Source organism: Populus euphratica, unplaced genomic scaffold (genome assembly GCF_000495115.2).
Source record: "Populus euphratica unplaced genomic scaffold, PopEup_1.0 scaffold227.1, whole genome shotgun sequence".
In the NCBI taxonomy this organism is placed as follows: Eukaryota; Viridiplantae; Streptophyta; class Magnoliopsida; order Malpighiales; family Salicaceae; genus Populus; species Populus euphratica.
This window is the reverse complement of record NW_011500104.1, coordinates 114,427-134,171: the sequence shown is the minus strand read 5'-3', so window position 1 is coordinate 134,171 and position 19,745 is coordinate 114,427. Positions and strand designations below refer to the sequence as shown.

The 19,745-nt window shown below is 33.1% G+C and overlaps 2 protein-coding genes across 2 annotated transcripts; one reads left to right on the top strand and one right to left on the bottom strand.

The window, feature by feature from the left end:
* Positions 1-680: 680 nt before the first annotated feature.
* LOC105109567 (eukaryotic translation initiation factor 3 subunit G) lies at positions 681-1,532 on the bottom strand. Its single transcript, XM_011004307.1, has one exon. It carries the CDS (start codon positions 1,463-1,465, stop codon positions 917-919), a length of 549 nt encoding a protein of 182 aa, XP_011002609.1. The 5' UTR covers positions 1,466-1,532; the 3' UTR covers positions 681-916.
* A 17,078-nt stretch (positions 1,533-18,610) lies between these two features.
* LOC105109566 (non-specific lipid-transfer protein 1) lies at positions 18,611-19,420 on the top strand. The gene is made up of 2 exons (XM_011004306.1): positions 18,611-19,037; positions 19,152-19,420. The coding sequence occupies exons 1-2, from the start codon at positions 18,685-18,687 to the stop codon at positions 19,159-19,161; spliced, it is 363 nt and encodes a 120-aa protein (XP_011002608.1). The 5' UTR covers positions 18,611-18,684; the 3' UTR covers positions 19,162-19,420.
* The last annotated feature ends 325 nt before the right edge of the window (positions 19,421-19,745 follow it).

Genomic DNA, 19,745 nt, shown 5'->3' with positions numbered 1-19,745 from the left:
ATAAGGCAAGCAACCGAAATTGATCGAAGTCTCCCTCTCCAGTTTCTTCTGGACACGTTAGAAAATTGTCTAAGCATTTGGAGCTGCTACAGTTCTTTATTTCGGTGGGTTTGTCCTTAAATCAACTAGTCCGTTGCATTGTAATATATATATATATATATATATAACATGTCCATTGCAAGTTCAGATGGGGAACGGGTTCATAACCACCTTACTGTTACATCAATTTCTTCGAACCTAGAGACTGTTATACGACTACTCGTATCCTTAAAAATTAGATAGAGTGTCTCTGTGTGTGTGTGTTAGCTGGGTTTTCAGTTTCTTAATTAACGTAATTATAGGTATTTTCGAGATTGCATAACAATATTTGAGGCCAAATACAGAAATTCGGAAAAGCAAAGGTTCAGATAAAAAAAGGACCAGCCAACTTTAGCTGATAGATTGAGTCAATCCAATCAGGAATGCTAGCCCGGCTCAGTTACTTTTGACCAGTGTTCCTAGCCAGCCAAACCTTTTTCTCAAGGTCATGGATAGAAACAGAACCGTGCAATTGGCTAAACAAATCCTAATAGACAACATATCATTTGGTTTCTAGGATGCTTTCATAGTTGAGATTAAAGTGACAAGAGTTCAAACAATAATCGAATATTTTCTCAAAAAACTGCATTTGTGTCTAGGAAAAACTCATTTGCTCTTCAGCTCTTTGTTCAAGAATTTACCCTTCCGCGCTTTATAAAGCAGTTCGAGGAGCAAAAATAACAGCAAAGAAAACATCGAAATCCAGTCATGAACATTAAACAACTCTATCTGATAATAAAATCCCAAGGTTGAAGAACAACAAGCATTCTTCAGGAAGACACATTAGGAAGCATAGAACCATGCCTACCAGAAGAAATGCATAGCGATTCTGAACAATCTAGTTTGATCTGGGTGTTGCCCATTCCACTCGAAGAATTAGATTGTCATAACCATATCCGTTGAGCTTGTTTATTGCCCTCTCAGCATCTTCCTTGCTTACAAAGTTGACAAAACCAAAGCCCCTGCTGACACCGGTCTTCTGATCAATAGCAACATAGACACGACTCACTGGACCAAATGTACGGAATAGTTCAAGCAAATCAGGCTCCCTGGTGTCCTCTGACAAATTAGTAACCCGAACTGAATTTTCTTCATTTCTGCGCCTCATATCTGATCCAACAGTTCTCTCTGCACCTGCCCTCATGCTTGGTGGGACATAAGCACCCTTGGTTGCTCCGGTGGCAGCCATAGCTGTCTCTGTTGCAGCGGGTTTGTCAATAAAGGTTTCAGGTGGTTGAGCAAGATCCTTGTATGGGCATCGTGATGTCCAATGATCACCTTTCTTACCACAAGTTCTGCAAACCATGAGAACAGCCCCTCCTTTACCTAGCTGAGCCAAGTTATCTCCAGCTATCTTGGTTTCATCTGCTTTGGCACCTGTTGGCATGTCAATGCATTATTAAATGAAAAAAACAACCAACCCTTAGATTCTTGAAAGAAAGTAGTAATCCACAAAAATACTGTTAGATATAGTCTAGAAGGAGCTAAAAACCAGATGTGAGAATTTTCCAATTTGCCGCTTTAGAAATTTCTAGCTTTCTTCGTATTGTATTTTTTGGTACCCATTCAACATTTACAACTTCAAATGCATGCATATTTTCATCATTTCTTCAATTTTTATATAAGGGATCGATACATTTCTCATCATTGACAAAGTTTCTTCAGCTCTCACAGTCACCAAATTCCTATTGATGATGAATTTGACCCGTTGATGTAATGAAGATGCGACAGCTCGGGCTGCATGGATCCAAAGTCTCCCTAGTAAAATGTTGTATGATGGATGAATATCCATTACTTGTAATATGACTTGGAATGGTTGTGGGCTAATAATCAGTTCAACATTAATACTCCTAATGATTGGTGTAGGTGACTTATCGTATGCCCTAGCAGTCTTGGCACTTGGCTTCATGTGAGAGGCATCAACTGACATTTTATCAAGTTCATACCTTGGCAATACATTTAGAGCAGAGTTATTATCCATAAGCACTTTAGCAATAACACAATCCTTGCATTTTATCGTGATATGCAGTGGTTTATTATGACCGGTCCCTTCATGATCTAGCTCATTATCAGTAAAATAGAGGTAGTTGGTGGCTTGAATCCTACCCATCAAATGTTCTATAGAGCCTTGTGTGATATCCCAAGGAACATATGCTTCATTAAGAACCTTTTGAAGTGAGTTCCGATGCAATTCTGAACTCAATATTAATGATAATAAAGAAATCCTAGCGGATGCCTTTTTTAGTTGATCAAGCACACTATATTCATTATGTCTTATCAGTTTCAAAAATTCATTAGCCTCTTCATCACTTACTGGCTTATTGACCTTATTTTTCTTTGCTAGTTCCACCATATTTTTTCCTTTAGCCTTTCTATGATCATCCAACTCTTCAGGAGTAAAACATCTCCCACTTCGAGTGAGTCCTTCTATTTCTGAGTGGAAAACAAGGGCAGGACTCGTGATATGAGAGGAATAACCATAGTTATAGGGTTGGACATTATAACTTCCATTAACAGTATTTATAGGCCTGGTTAGGATCATTTTTGGCGGACCCTCTTCAGTTGGTAAATATCTACAAACTTTTGTTTTCTTATTACAACTACTCATTGTTCCTACTAACTTTTCTTTTTCGAGTTTCATTAATCTTAATGTTCCTAATGTCATCATATCTTCTACCTTAGAATGAAACTCCTCACAAAAGTGAATATCATGCCCAAACTGCTGATGATATTTACAATATTCATTCGCATCTCTTACAATTTGTATTCTAACTAGTGTCTTCAGATAATTAGTTTGCCTCAACATTCCATACAATCTATCCATAATCACCCTTATCATTGTTTTACTTCCCCTTTTTATCTCCCAGCTATTAACTCCTCCATTACTAGAGGCATGGTTTAGCAGAGGGTTTGAGTTCATATTTGAAGATTCATCAAAAGAAATCCACCCGACTTTAATGAGTTGGAGGATTTTTCTTTTGAATGTAGCACATCCATCAATATTGTGACTAATAGCACCAGTATGATATTCATATTTTTGAACGGGTTTATACCAAATAGGGAATGGTGGTTGTAAGGGAGCTAAATGAACAAGTGCTACTTGACCAATACTAAGCAACCTATGGTACATTTCAGGGAGAGACATGGATAACGATGAAAGTTGCGCTTGGTCAATTGAAAAATTTCTTCTTGGGTGGTAGGCATTATTAGTTTGGTTGTTTGCTGAGTTATTCTGGGTATTTGTAAGTGAGGTGAATTTTATGTTGGATATGGAAGAGGTAGGTGTAATAGTTTTGAAACTATAATTATCTTAGTAGGTTTTCTTTCCTCTACCTCCCTTTTTAGCATTATGAATTTCTGCTTCTTTTCTCCTTCTAACAAAACCTTTTTTTTAGTTGGATCCACGATCTTAACTATTCGAACAGCTTGTTTGATCCTTTTAGTTATGATAACCAAATCAGAGAAATTCTGTGCAATATTACCTATCAAGTATTCAAAGTATGGAGCTTTCAAAATGTTGGAAAATAAACCAATCATCTCCCTTTCCAACAATAGAGGATTTACTTGTGTAGCTGATTCACACCACCTTTGGGCATATTCTCTTATAGACTCTTTAATGCCTTTTTCTATGGCTTGCAAACTTGATTTATCTGGCGGCAACGTCCATGCTAAACTTATATTGTCTAATAAAAGCATCAACTAAGTCCTTTCATCATTTGATCTTGTTATTATCCAAACGCATATACCATGCAAGAACAGCATCACTTAAACTATCTTGAAAGAAATGGATCAACAACTTCTCATCATGTACTACCTCAACCATGTTATTACAATATGCTTTAAGATGGGTGATCAGGTATTGAGTTCTAGTATATTTAACAAATTTTAGCACTCTAAACTTTAAAGAAATAACCACATTAGACACTAAACATATTTCAGTGGTCTTTATCGGATCATACAAATTATTCCCTTCTATTGCCTTTATTCTTTCCTCTAAAGCAACTAGTTTTTCATGACTATCATCCTCTACCATCCTATTCCTTTGAAGTTCTTCCTCTGTCAAGACATCATGGGGGACCCTCATTGAATATGCTGATTGGGCAAGTAAGAAATGAGCATTATGTTCAGTTTCAAATGGGGGAACAAAAGGAGTTGTAGGCATTGGTGGAAGCTGCGTAGCAGATGTTTGGTGAGAAGATTTTCTTTCTCCAGATCTAGACCTCAAAGTCTTTTTAAGCAGGTTAGTAAGTCTTGCTACATTTTCCTTCAAGCTTCTAACTCTTTTTGGTATTGAATTTCTAACTGAGTTCTCTTTTAGTTTTCTTTTTTTTTTGTAAATGAGTGTTATGGATACGTTTCAGTTGGGGACCTATATTTAACCTGTTATATGCAAAATATGATAATTTATAAGCAAATGTATGAGATGCATGAATATGAATACAATATATTGAATATGGATTCGCTCGTTAGTGACATATGGCTGTCATTCTTTTGATATGTGGTTTGAACTTGAACTTGATATCATTGTTATGATACCAAGAAGAGATCTGCTTAACTTTTTGACATTTAGGCTTTCAGCCATATACATATATTTTTTTGCATTGAAAATGTGGGTCTCAACCCTTTATTAATTAATCTAATCTACTAAAGGAGAAAAAGCACTATCTCTGTTAGCTATTGCTTTTAAGAAAAGATCGGTGTTATCCAAGCTTCTTCGATACTTTATTATATCACCTCCCATTTGTCGAGCTTCCACTCGTAATAAATGGGCTTCTACAGCCGCTCGATCAATTTGATCTTGTAGTTCCCTTATCCTCTAAGTATGAATCAAGTTGTTTCTAAACAAAAAGGTATTGGTATAATCCAATGTTTGATTATGTTGTTTTTATCATTTTTAAGCTTTTCATAAGTGGTACAGTCTTCAATTTTTCTTTGTCCAGTTTAGATCTCAGTGCTTCTACTTCAACCTTATGATCATTCAACTCTACTCTTCACTCTTCATGAATTTTAGTCACAACCTCAGCTTTTCCTAATTGGTTTTTAAGCTTAACCATGTCCACCTGACATATTTTTAATATAGCTTGTGTCTTGATAGCTAATTCTTCCCAATGCTTAGCTTTTGCCATATAAGATGTCATATCCTGATTAATTGTCTTTTGTGTTTCCAAGTCCTTTTTTGCCTTTATCCAATCTTGACCTATAGAATCCCTTTCTTCTTCAACTACTTTTCTTATAGTCTTTTTTTTGGCTAACTGCTGCTATAAAGACACTCTATATTCTTTGTTTGCTTTAAGCTCAACTTGTAACAATTTTTTTTGTTCTCTTAATTCTTTTTTATAGTTCACTCTTTTCCTTTGAATGCCTACAGATTCAGAAACTTTCGCTATGAAAGTGACTCCTTCATTACACCATTCGAGATATCTTTCACTAATTACAGGATTCCTTACGCCAGTCTCTTTTCTCACTGGTACCAAAAATTTCCAATCTTGTTTAACGCTCTCTAGCATCTCAATGGTATCTCCTTTGTATACTCCAGCAAATTGAGCTAAACCAGCTGTTTGTGGAATGCTTTGTATGCCCCCATGCTATCTTGCAACCAAAGCCGGTACATAACCTATTAGATATGTTGTATTTTTCATCTAAGGACCTTTCCAACTAAAATTGCTTTGTCAAATTCTTTACAATTTTACCCTCCAATCATCTTAAAAAAAGTTTTCCCATTTATTTCATACAAGTAACTGGAGTGGCTTTTGATCGAGCTATCAAAAAATTTGAAATATTGGTGTCTCATATTCTATATAGCTTACCAACCAAATGAATAGCAATGGAACACAACATCTCATAGAACCTTTTCCAGTCTTTTTGCAATGATTGAGAGAAAAAAAAGTTTCAACTAAGATCATGATAAAAGGATTAATTTTGGTCTTCTCATACTTAACAAACAAATTGGTTGCCTCTAAGCTTATAATTCCAGTAGTTGATGGACATTAAAGTAGCTTAAACATTTCCAAAGCCAATATTCTGTATACCTCCAACTGAGCACCTGAATTAGATTTTTTTAGCAATCAACAACTCTTCTAATCGTTTCCATCTCAAACCACCAAAAATTTTTTTCTCTCTATATAAGCTCATTTGATAGATTCCTAATAGCTCAGCAAGCTCCTCTATAGTATTCTCAATCTTTTGATGAAAGCCCACTTTATGGTTATCCTCAGGAAATTCTATCAAAACACCATATTGTTCAATGGTAAGAACCATATCGACATCCCCAAATCTAAAACATCGATAATCAGGATCCCAAAAATGAATTAGGGCTTTTATGGCTAATGACAACACTGGAATATTCAGAAGATGTAAAATTCTCCTATATATCTTAATAAATTCTGTCTCGTCGGCCAAGTATTTGGTGAATGAAAGCAAACGACTGGCATTATTTATTACACATCTCATATCTTTTAGCAACTGTATCCCACTATCATCTTGTCTAGGGCAGTCTCCTTCAGTTATATGCAATAATTTAGATTCGAGCTCATACTCAACAGTTGTGGCTTCTCGATTAACGACTATCATATCACCCAAAAACAATCTTGTAATGAAGATGCTATACGTTAAGCTTTCCTTAGTGAAATTTACATAAAGAACAACGTAAAGGGTAGGTTCTAGTCATTAAATGCCCGGGGTAGGTTGCTATCTAGTCTTGAAAGATCTTTCGCATGCTCAATGATCTCCTTTGAAGGTTAATGTGAGGTTTACAAGTAGCATTAAGATATAGGCCCTGAATAATATCAGTTAGGCATATCAACCACTATCGAGTAAACAATCAAGTGAAAATTGGATGATTTCACAAGTCTTACCCAGGTTAAAGCCATTCGGGTAACGCTACTCTCCAACTTAACTTAAAGTTGATACAAGAAATGTTTATTATGAAATGTATGGTGTGTGAAAGCATAAATCCAGATCCAATATATGTATGAAGACATGAATAAATATGGATGCAAAAGCTGTAAAAATAAGTAAAATTAAATAAACTAAAAAAATTAAAAAATCAAACACAACAAGCATTTGTAACAATTTTAACAAATAAAAGACAAAGCTTTGTCTTAAGTCTCTAGTGGAGTCACTATTCTGTCACACCCGGACACTGAGGAGACCTTAAAAATTAGTCTGAAAAAGAATAAATTTTTGGCATCTTATTCTTTGATGAGGAATGATATTATTTAAGGAGTCGCCACCTAGTATTTTGGTTACTAGAAACCCTAACTAGTCAACAGATATTTTATGATACAAGACTGGTTAAGCAAAAAAAGATAGATATCATTACACCTTGAGCGTCTTGCCTAAGACAAGCTGCATTGCTGACTTTGTCATAAATTACTAATGTTTTGTTGGTTTATGCTACGGTGGTTTTGCGTGTAATATTCCTAACTCTGACGCCAATGAATATTTAATTACAGATAGTTCCAACTTTGATGTTGGTAAATATTTAACTATAGATAATTTTATTTTTTGGCAAGGCCTAGCCAGCCCGGCCTGGTCGCTAGTCCAAGCCAGTGACCGGCTGAGCAAAAATCAAAGAAAGCATGCGTGAAGTGATTTCACACGTGTGTGAATAATGCGAAGGTAATTTCATTACTTTCGCACAGTGTTCTTGCAACACAAAATTCAAAGAATGCAAAACGGGTTTGAAGAATGCAAAACAGTGTTTTTGCTCCTGTGTCCGCGGTCTGCTTTCTTCTTCAAGCAGATTTTGCTTCTGGAACAGCGAAGAGGGTTGCAGCTCGGTGGTATCTCTCATCTCCTTTCCTTCTGTTTCCTTTTGATTCTGTGCCCATATGCTTTAATCTTCTAGCAACTTCTAAGATGATGACAGTGCCGACTTTCTGTGATATTTTTGAGTGTTTTTTTTTTTTTGCAGGGATGTATGCAAAGATGAAAGCAATGGTAGGCCTTTGTGTTTTTGAGTTTTTTTTTTTTTGCAGGGATGTATGCAAAGATGAAAGCAATGGTAGGCCTTTGTGTTTATGAGTTTTTTCTGTGTATTTTGCTCTGGATTTCTGGGAATTTTTCCTCAATCTCTTTTTTGGTTTTCTGGGTTTTTGTTCTTCTTCCTTCCCCCCCTCATTTGCTCTATTTTTCTGTGTTTTTGATACTCACCCCTCTTTCCTGCTCTGCTCTGCCTTTTTATAATGCCAGAGAGCTTACCCCTAAACCAATCCTGCCTTTACAGGACTGTTATCCCTTTATGAACGGGATTGTGGGCAGAGGATGTGGTCACGATTAGGTCGGCTTTGCTATTGATTTTCCAGCTTCCCTGTTGAATTAGATTGAAGAAGATACACGACTGTTTTCCAGGAACGGTGCCGTTTCTGCAGAAATGAAATTTTCACTTTCACCCCTATTTCTGGAAATATAACAATTGGATCCCTAATAATTAAAAATTTCTTTTTAATTATGCCTTTAGATAAATTTCAATTGAATCCTCAGTTAAATGCTATTTACACAACAGCCTTGTGCTTCTAAAATATTCAATTTGGTCCTTGGATTATAATTTTCTGCAATTTTACCTTTAATCAGCTTTAAATTTTTTCAATCAAATTCCTGATTTCTTTAATTAATTAAATCAAAGTTTAAATAAATCACAAACATATTAATTCTTCAATTAAGCCCCTAATTTTATTAATTAAACTAATCTAAAATTTAATTAAATTCTCAAACTTATTAATTTGTTCAAAAATTAGGTTATGATCAATTGACTCTTAAATTTAATAATTTCATCCTTAAACTTCAAATTTTGTGTTGTCAACCCCATTTATTATTTGTTCAAAAATTGAGTTATGACATAATATATATATAAAAAAAAGATATTGAATATGGTTGTAAGGGGAGAAACTTGTTAAATTGCCTAGTCAGAGTATTAAGATCAGTGAAAGGACCCGAAGAAATTGCTATTATAGTATTAGACTATGATGGTTTGTAATCTTGCAGTGGTTTGTGAGCATTAGATTGTGACTGGTTATCAGGTTTTCAAGCTTGAAATAGATGTGATTTATTGTGCTGTCTCAATTTGGAACACCAAGCCTTTCACTGACTTTTATGATTACAAACACTGCACCTGCTAAAGGCAACCTTTATGTAATGCTTATTCTGATTATTAGAAAATGTATTTCTAGCATATAAGGTTTAGAAGTTGAGATAATTTTCTTTTTCACAATAAGACTGAAGATGTATTTCTTCAGTTAATGACTCACTGACAATTGAGTCAATAGAAAGAAATGGAGAATAATGCAAAATTAAACCATTAAGTCCTTCAAAATCCTGAGGCTTACATAAAGATTAAAGACCAAGATGAGAAACATGTTGGACTTAAGGAGTGCTTTTAAAATTTGGTAGGGATAAAATTGAATTGATTCTTAAAATCAAGATTTAATTTGGGGCGCCATTTAAGATAAAACATAAAAATATGTTTTCTTATAACTTCAATTAATATCATATCATAGACATATACAAGTTTGATAATAAAAAAATATATAGTTTTCTCTAAAATTTTAAAAAATTAAAAAATAATTTCAAAAAGTTCTTCTATTAAAAAACATAAAAAATATATTTTTTTATGCATACGACCAAACTCTAATAGCTTTTCATGCATATTTTCTAAAATACAAAGTCATATTTTATCATGCAAAATAAATATCGTTACCAGTTTATAATTATCTATTAGGATTTGATAAAAATACCAAAAATCATACAAAAATTAATTTGTTTTAATAATATCCAGAGTATTAGGATTTAATTGTATACTTTAATATTTGGTATAAAAGGAGATCTTTCTTGAACCATAAATGAGACCAACAAATAGAAACATACCATAGATTAACAATTTATCAACGATGCAACTTACTATGGGTAAAGTGCATCGGGAGTGCTGCATCTTCCTCTTACACAACTAATCCTATTACTCAGACTCTTGCATATCATTAGGTTTTTTAGTGACTATAATATTAGGTGGCGACTCTTAAATCTTAGAATTATAACTTTTTGATCAAACCTCAAAACCCTTTGATTCTAGAAGACTGATCCATCATTCGACACCGTGAACATCATGACAAGATGGTTACTCCATTAGGGACTTGTCCGGTCAGACTAAACTTTATTTGTTTGTTTATTTTTGCTGGTCTATGCAATATAATTTTTGTGTGTATTTTTACATATTGTTCATGCATTGTTTTTTTATGCATTGCTCATGCATAAGTACATTGGTTATGGATTAGTGTTTTCATGCTTTTTAATTTTCAAATAAACCCAATTCTAGGTTAGGTGAGAAGTAGTGATCTGCTTCATAACTTTCAATCAGGATTCAGATTCGTGAAACATCTAACTATGAGTTGAGCGTTTACTTAGTAAGGGTGGTTAACCTGTGTCATAACCATTCATTATAGATCTCCTATACTCTCTTCATAAAAGGTGGTTACTAGGCAGATTATAAACCCTTTTGAAACTAAGTAGTAAGCCTACATCTTATATAGTGGCTTAGAACTTGTCCATAGGATATGTACTCCTTAATAATTCATTTTGCATTAAGACAAACCTAATTAAATCCTAAACTTTGCAAGACTCTTTGATATAAGACCACGACTTCAATGACTTTTTCCGAGTATGAGCAAAACTCAAAGATGATGCAATTAATTGAAGGGGATGAAGGGGATTGCCTAAGGATAAAAGTTGGGAAATGATTGCACATGACCAAAGTAAATTGCTCTATGGATAATATAGAGAAGTTTGTGTTAGTCTTGAGCAATGTGGATGATACCCTATTCGGGATAAGATATGAGAGAATTGCCTTACTGGTAAGGTTCCTAATACACATTTCTATAGTCAAGGCCTTAATGCATTTTTGAGATCTGGGTTACAAATGTTTCACCTTTAAGGATGTTAAAGGTGATGTTAACATGACTCCCACCATTGAAGAATATGTTTGTATCTTAAACTTTTTAAACGAGCGTCATAAGGTTTACTTCATAAGGTTTGCTTCAGACAAAGTATCAAAGACGTAATTGTTTATGTTGCTAAACTGCTGCACCTAGGCCATGTCAATCAATATAGGACAACTAAGAGGGGGTTCAATTGAAAACTCATTGAAATTAAGCTAAAGAAAAATAAAGATAAGGAAAAGCTGGGAGAAGAGAGATATCAAATACTTGCCTTTTCTATCTTTGGGTTAGTGTGGTTTCCTTTGGAAGTTGTTAGGATCATTAGTGTCAAAGCCACCAATGTTTTTGTTGATATGAATAGATACAAAATAACCTTTCTTTAATTATCTTGGTTGAAAATTTCTTGTTGTTAAATCATTGTTAGATGAATGGAAAAGGAGTAATACAGTGTTGTATTCCTCTATTATTCATATGGATAATCAGTTATTTGGAAATCTCCAGAGAGGTTTTCAATAACTTCTAGTGGTTCAATATAAAGTCTATGAAGTTGATTTTGAGTTAAGATTAGAAAAGCCTAGATGAGAAGGTATGGATAAAAAAATATCAAATACTCCCTTAAAGTAACTTCAGGTGAAAAACACCTTAGATAATTGATCTTATCTTATGAGCTACATGAAGGTAAAGCATAATTCTCACCAATTAGTTATTTAATCTTACTAGTTGTTTGGCAGTTGGGAGGCATTTAACATGTGATAAGGAGTTAGGGTTTAGCATAGTATACCGGGTTGTTTAAGAATTCTCATTCTTTAACCGAGTTAAAAGCCATCAGACATGATTGATGGCAACTTGTATTAGTCCACGAAAATAAACGGGAAGGAGAACCCTCGGTCAACCCTAATTACTTAGTATGAAAAAGTGGTGGAAAAAGTAGTGGACTATCCGAGGTACTTGGAAGCATGAGAATGCAAGGTCAAATAGTAGTTAGCAAAACAAGAACTTTTTTACCGGAGAACCTTAGAGAAAAATGATCAACAATGATCAAGAGTTACAAGATGAGTTCAGTAAGTTGAGAATTGAGGTAAGTAACAGCAGGAGTCCAAAGAAATTCTTAGAAAACTAGATATTTGAAGAAGAAAAGATAAATTAAGGCCTTCCTAAACCTTCATAAAGCTGATTGAACTTGTAAATGTTTTCCAGGCACCAACTCCAAACCAACCCATTGATCACTTTGATGGTGTAGCTGCGATTAATGCAATGCTTCTTCCCCCCCCCTGAATTCTAATTTAATTAAATATTTATTATTAGTGGTCTCAATTCTCCGTCATTAATTCAGGCAGACAACTTGTCTTCATGCTCACAAGTACATCTTCTACATAAATCGCACTTCTTCTTTCTCAACTAAAGCATACCTCTGGAAAATCAAGGCATAGCTAATGCTAAGCTGCTCTGTGCTCTCTTGCTATGCATGGTGGTCAATGCCCCCATGTTGAACATTGAAGCCTCGATACCATGTCATACTGTGAAAGTTGACTTGGCAACGTGCCTTGGCTACTTCAGTAAGGGTGAGAGAGTTCGTCCCAGTTGCTGCAGAGGACTTCAGAATGTCAACAACGCTGCTAGAACCACCAAGGACCGCCGAGACATTTGTAGTTGCTTGAAAACAACTGCCAAACAGTATGGTATAGTCAATTTCAGGTTCGCAGCTGATCTCCCTCGCATCTGCAGAGTTAAAATTCCTTACCCTTTTAGCGCCTCCGTTGACTGCTCCAGGTTTGCATTTTTCACAACCTCGATCTTGTCTTCGCTATCGTGTGTGTAATCGGTTTATATATATTGTATTTTTTTCCTACTACTTGAGAAGAGAGTAGGGTTTTCTTACTAATATTTCCTTCAATTTTTATGAAGCAGGATTAAGTGAAGTGACAGCTAGAGCTGCAATTTCCCGGTTTCCACTTGAGCTAGTCTCTCCTATGTTGTTGCTATCTTCTACGTATTTGAAATTTTAGTTGATCATTATCATTATCTTCTGTCTTAATATTCGAAATAAAAAAAAAATCGACCTACAAGTTTGTTAGGTTGTTTAGATTATTACTAATCTCGTCATCCATGGTTTATATGTAATATTTAATTTATAAAATCGTGTGTTATCGTCTGGCAAGGAGTTTATGGGACGTTAAACTTTATGCTAATGGAATTTACGTTTGTTTGGTTTTATTTATATGAATTATTTAAGGGGATAATTAGTTTCTCATCATCACCCCATGTTTTTTGAGAATTAAATTCTATTCTCCAAGCACTAAATATAAAATTCAACCTCCAAGAAATATCATCATTTTAATTTCTATTTTTATTTTATTGATAAAATAAACATAACACACTCTTTTTTTCTCTTAATTTACCGATAATTTATATTCTATTTATTTACACATCAAATACCTCATTATAAACTTCACTTACAATAATTTCCCATTTAATAATTCCATCCTATTCCTGAATCTTATACTTAACATCACTCTTCTTTCAGGATGATTTCCCAACAATTTTTGTGAGGCGATAAAAACTAAGAAAAAACATCTAGAAGCCGAGTGGCTGAGCGTGGAGCCAGATATTTCTAAGGGGAGGCTAATGTAAGAAGTAGTAATGGTAACTCGAAAATAAATTAAGCCAGAGGGGTATATAGAAAATAAATTACTTCTTTTGAGGACGTTAAATGGAGAATAGTGATGAGATAAACTTCAAATATAAGGGTTAAATTGATAAAATTCAAAGTTTGGGTGCCATCTTGCACACCTGTACGGGACATGTATTAATTCATCAGCTACTCCTGTCGTGTAGGTGGGCCCAGTTTAAGGAACGAGTACCGTGGAAATTATTTTAGCCGAAAGGCCTGTTCCATTTGCAATTTTCCATGTCGGTCACCGACTGGATATAGTGTTTATATATATATATATATATATATTGCAAAAAGAATAGTTAATTTTCAAAGATATGAATATTTATAATTATAAAATATAAAAATCTTAATATAAAAAAGATGATATAATTTAGGTCTATTTAGAAAAGTTGTGGTCATGGCTTTTAGCTGCAATCCTGATTTTTAAAAAATTATAAATTGTAGCTTCTAAGAATAATACGTGGAAAAAACGATGGCATTAGCTTTTAAAAAATTACCGAACACTTTATAGTTAATTTTCAAAGATATGAATATTTACGATGGCATTACCTTTAAAAAAATTACCAATAACTTAAAAGTCACAGTCATAGCTAAAATAGTGATTCCCAAACTGGCTCCTCGTATGTATTACTTCAATTGTCTACCCTATGTTGCAAGCTTTCATTCTAATCAATATATAATGCATTATCAATTTTGTTTATGTATTTATTTTCTTGTAAGAACATGTATTTTTATATTTATAGCATTGAATATTAATACAAATTTATTATAATTTGAAAAGAAAATTTTAATAAAACAAATATGCCTTGATGATTTTTATGCAACTATCTACTAAAAAAAGAGAAGAAAAAAAATAGTATTATTACTTTGAGAAAATTACATAAAATCTTGACAATAAAAAAAAATTGGATATTTTAGTTTCATTAATGTTCATGAAAATAAATAAAAATGTACCTATTAGGTTCATATATAATTCATAAATTAAAGTAATAGACAACATTACTATTAAAAACTTCTAACCCTACTTGAAAAATATGGTATCGTTCTGTAATTTTTAAAATATTATTTTAATTTTTTATTTGAAAAAAATTATTTTAAAGTATAAAAAATAAAAATAAAAATAATTTAAGGAAGGACTATAAAAATCAAACCTAAGCAAGTTGATGCTCGAAAAGATAATCTAAAAGAGTTTATGCATGCGAAGCCAGACCTATTTACATCTTTTTTTTTAAAAAAAAAGTGTTCATCCAAGCATGTGATGTGTCCACAGTAACAAATTTAGAAAATCTCTAGTCACCATAAAATCAAGGTCGGAGTTTTTGTATCTTCAAAACTAAAATTTTAACATGTTTTCACATAAAAATACATATTAAAAAACATATTAAAAATCTCAGTAACCTCATTTCCAATTCTATAACACATTTAATTAGTTTGGAAACTTTAAATTAAACTAAATCAAAATAAACTTTCTAGATTCTGATATATTTTTTCATCATGATTAAATAACCAAACCCATTTAATTGAACTCACCTCTTTTAGATGAACCATTAACTCCAAGGTCGATGTTTTTTAATGATTAGAATGTGACCGATTCAGATTTTTTCTCTTATTTCTAAACTTTCAGGGACTAAATCATGTTTTGTATAAAAAAAAATATAATAATAAAGATAAAAATATATGACATGATTTAGTATTTTTTTAATACCAAAATTAAAAAAATTATTTCTGCATGTATTTTTTGATTTAATAACAAGTTTATTTAATCCATGAAAACTTGGTTTATATTTCAAAAACATATTAAAAAAAAATTCAATCTAGTTACTTTAATTTCAAGGATTACAAACTTATACGTACGAAGTATTCCTAATATTAAAATAAACAAATACAAAAATATATTTGGGTGGACCAATTTTTAACCAATAGATAGAGCAACAATTAGAAAAACACAATAACGACCTAGTGATCAAATAAATAAACAATGCAGTTTACTGTAGGTAAGATATATTAGGGGTGATATTATCCTTTTTATACACAATCAATTTGTTTTTCTAGATTCTGAAGACCAATTAAGATTTCTAGTGATCAAAATACTTAGTGGTGACTTCAAACAATTAAGGAGGATAATTTCTCCACATTGGCCTATGTGGTGTCCACATGTAACCCCCTGTTGGGTCAGGGATGCGACCACACTCAACTCCATGTTAGACTATAAAATGGATATTGTCACAAGCTGAACTCAACTCTTACTGAGCTTAGTGTGTGAGTTGAATCAAATGCCACTCAGGTTTAGTGCATAGCTGAAAAGTAACTCCATATTAAGCCTCTTATACTTTGCTTCTCCTACGTTGTATGAAGCCCATATTAAGCCTCTTATACTTTGCTTCTCTTACGTTGTATGAAGATCAAGTCATATAATATAAAAGAGGGCAGAAATATATAGAAAGGGGTTTGAAATCTTATACTCTAAGACATAAGCATATTTTCTACTTCTTCTTTCTTAATTTTACATCATCTTCCTCTTCTTCTTCTCTATCTTCATAAAAGCTAATCATTACATTTATTAATATTTTTTTGCCACACAAAAATACTTCGTACTGACTTAATTTTTGAAGGGTTCTCAATCAACACTCTCAGGAGTTTCTAGGGGACTTTGTGCAGGTATTTATTAAAGAAGAGATTCATGCCCTCTAAGAAGTTTTATTAAAAAAAAAATTGATGCAATCTTGAAATAGAAATCGTAGAACACATTGTGAATAATATACAAGAATTTCTAGGAATAATTCTTTCTAGAATATTCTCTATTATTTTTGCAACCTCATCACATCCACCATTATTTGGAATCTATTGCTGTCAAATGAAGAAAAGAGTAAAGTTTAATTAACTCCATTTTCACTTCAATTACGAGTTTTTCTTTTGCACATTTAACGGTGAATTCTTGTATCATTAGTTACAGCAACATATAACATTCGATAAAAAATAGGGTTTTTAATTTCTAATGCTATAGTCATATATTACAAGGAAATAAATAGAGAAAACACTTATAATTTTTTAAAATTTTGAAATTCAATAATTTGATTAAAAAAATAACATTTCAAATGTTTATATAGAACTCGGATCTATTGAAAAATCTGATAAAATTTATACCTACTCTAACAAATAGATGTAAAGTTATAACAATATCGTGAAAGTGTTGTCTAACTCGTAAAAAAGCTAGAACACTTGTAACACAAACAATTGAAAGGAAAAGAAAAAAGTTAAGAGAGATCCTTTTGATAAAATAAACAAAGAGCATGGAATGAAAATATCTTAAACATTTCGTCAATTGTTTTAATTCGATTGCAAATCTATTAGATTTATACTAAAAACGTGAATTTCTATCCTTGTATTGCTTCTGAAAACATGCTATCACACTGCTCCTCTTCACCATTTATGTGTACAAGAACTGGTGGGTAGAGACTGCCCGGAGAGAGTTTTAATGGTTACAAAAATAAATAGCAACAACTAACAATCCGGTTCTGGATCTCTAAAAGGAACAAGAACACATGGAAGGAAAGTATGGTAGGGTGTGTCACAATCGTTTTGCTATCAAAGACTTCATTACAATTGAAAACTTTGTTGATCTTTAATCATTCTTGAGTGCCCATGTACGAAAAATGTTGATAACCTATAAAAGGTGGAAATAGAAAAGGAATATTACTTATGGAAGAACCCTAGACCATAAGGAATCTCACCATTCTTGGAAAACTGCTGAAAGTAGAATTGGCCATGCTTACAAGTATTCTTTTAGCCCATCTTTGCTCTTTTTTTTTTTTTTTTTTCAAGTAGATGTTCAATGGATTTGCGATTATTTAACAAGGGTTATCGTCCTCTTTACATTCCGATTCTATCTTTTCTCAGAGTTTGATCTTGAGATTTTCTTAGTGAAAACCTCAAAATTTGACGGATGTAATATATATATCTCCTTAATAGATTTTATCAGTGAGTTGTTTGTTTTTAGGTTCTAACATGTTTTCAAAGTATTTGTAAATTATTTTTTACACATGTTTTCAAAGTATTTGTAAATTATTTGTTACTAAATTATTTTTTATTTGAAAAATATTAAAATAATTTTTTAAAATGTTTTTAGATAGTTTTAATATGGTAATATCAAAAAATAATAATAATAAATATTATTTTAATATATTTTAATTTAAAAATACTAAAACAAAATTATGTATCACAGTATAATTATATAAATTAATTAATTTGACTGCAGTTCTTGACTTCTTGTTGTTGTGGTTGTTAAAGCAGAGCTACCCCTACAATTATTATCAGCTAATAATAGAGATGTAGTTCCCTGTAAGGAATAGACAAGTGAATTAATGCAATCCAATCTCCAAATTATGACTCTATTTTACCTCTCAATCCGCGCTGCAATTACCTTAGAAAGAGGATGCCATGTTCAAACTTCCGAAGATCTCTTCACATAATGCTAAGCTCAGTTCATGCATAGTAGGGCTGCTCTTGAGTTCGTTCTGTTGGGCGACTGTACTTTAAAAAAAAAATTGATTTTTTTTTAAAAAGTTATTGTTTTAATATACTAATATTAAAAATGAATTTAAAAAATAAAATAAAAATTACTTTAATATATTCTAAGTAAAAATACTCTAAAAAACATCCACATCAAAATCTATTTGTCTTTACTTCGATGTATGTACGAACCTGCGACCGGTAAGTAGAACAGTATGCTTGGAGTAGCTTCTGTCTTTAATCTGCCCATGGTGATAGTTGGGGTTTGATGTTTAGTCACTTGCTTAATTTACTGCAGCATTTATGTTCGCAACCAAATTCCATTAACCTCAACTACCAAGAATTTAATATGTTGATCGTAAAACACAAAATCTTCACCAGTAATGCCTGCACATTTTCCCTATATAAACCCCACATCCTGGAGCCCTAAAACTCACCCTTCAGCCAATAACAAGTGAAGCTTATAATCTGCTAGCTCCAATAGATTCATCAATCATGCCAAGTCCGAGAGCCCTTAATTTAGTTTGCTTGGTTGTGTGCATCATGGTCATGACTGCATCCACCACTAAAGCAGCGATTTCATGTAATCAGGTGATTAACACCTTAACCCCTTGCATATCCTATGTAGTCGGCAATGGGGCACTGACAGGCAACTGCTGCAATGCGATCAGGGGAATTAACAGTGCGGCCCGTACCACACCGGATCGCCAGAGCGTGTGTACGTGCTTGAAAAACACGGCTAGTCAATTCTCATACAATAGTCGTAATGTTGCTCTTGCTGCTGGACTTCCCGGCAAATGTGGGGTTAAACTTCCTTACAAGATTGACCCCTCTACTGACTGCAAAAGGTATGATTAACTAGATGCTTTATTATGGTATTCGATGTTTAATTTCCATTTTATTCATGGATCCTGATCGAGATTGTACTGGTTTTTTCTTAAAATAAAATTGTTTTGTTGCAGTGTGAAGTAAAAGCTGAACATGGATTGATGCTGTTCTGTGTTTTGTCTACGGGGATCTCCTGAGTTGTACGAGAATAAGTGGCTTCTACTTGATCACGAGGAAGTTTTCTGTTTAATTTCTAGTACCCTTTGTAGCTTGGTCTACCATGTTGTGTGACGAGAATTAAGCAGATGTACAGGACTAAGAAAACTAGTTGTGTTGTTTATGCATCTACCTACTTTTATTATGAGCAAATTACTTTGGATTTTCCATGGTTTAAGCGTTCTAATACTCTGGTTTCTATTTTTCAGAAAGTATAGCTTGCTTTTATATTTAAATGTGGTTGAAATTATAGTTGACTTGAAAAAGATACGCCTTTCCAAACCAAATATAATTTGAAATATCACATTACCTCTTAGACCATCAAGCACCAAACCTTAATCGGAAATCACATATATATAAATACAAATTACCATTAACATTGGGGGGGTTAATTTTTCAAAGCTTAAATTAATTGCCCTTACAGTGTCCACCCCTTCCACAACATTTAATCCTTTCGCCAAACATCAAATAAAATTCACGTAGATAGACAATGAAAAGGGAGCCAGCCTCTT

What these genes read in the sequence shown, in the direction of transcription:
- LOC105109567 (XM_011004307.1), bottom strand. Translation starts at nt 1,465, where the DNA reads ATGCCAACAGGTGCCAAAGCAGATGAAACCAAGATAGCTGGAGATAAC.
- LOC105109566 (XM_011004306.1), top strand. Translation starts at nt 18,685, where the DNA reads ATGCCAAGTCCGAGAGCCCTTAATTTAGTTTGCTTGGTTGTGTGCATC.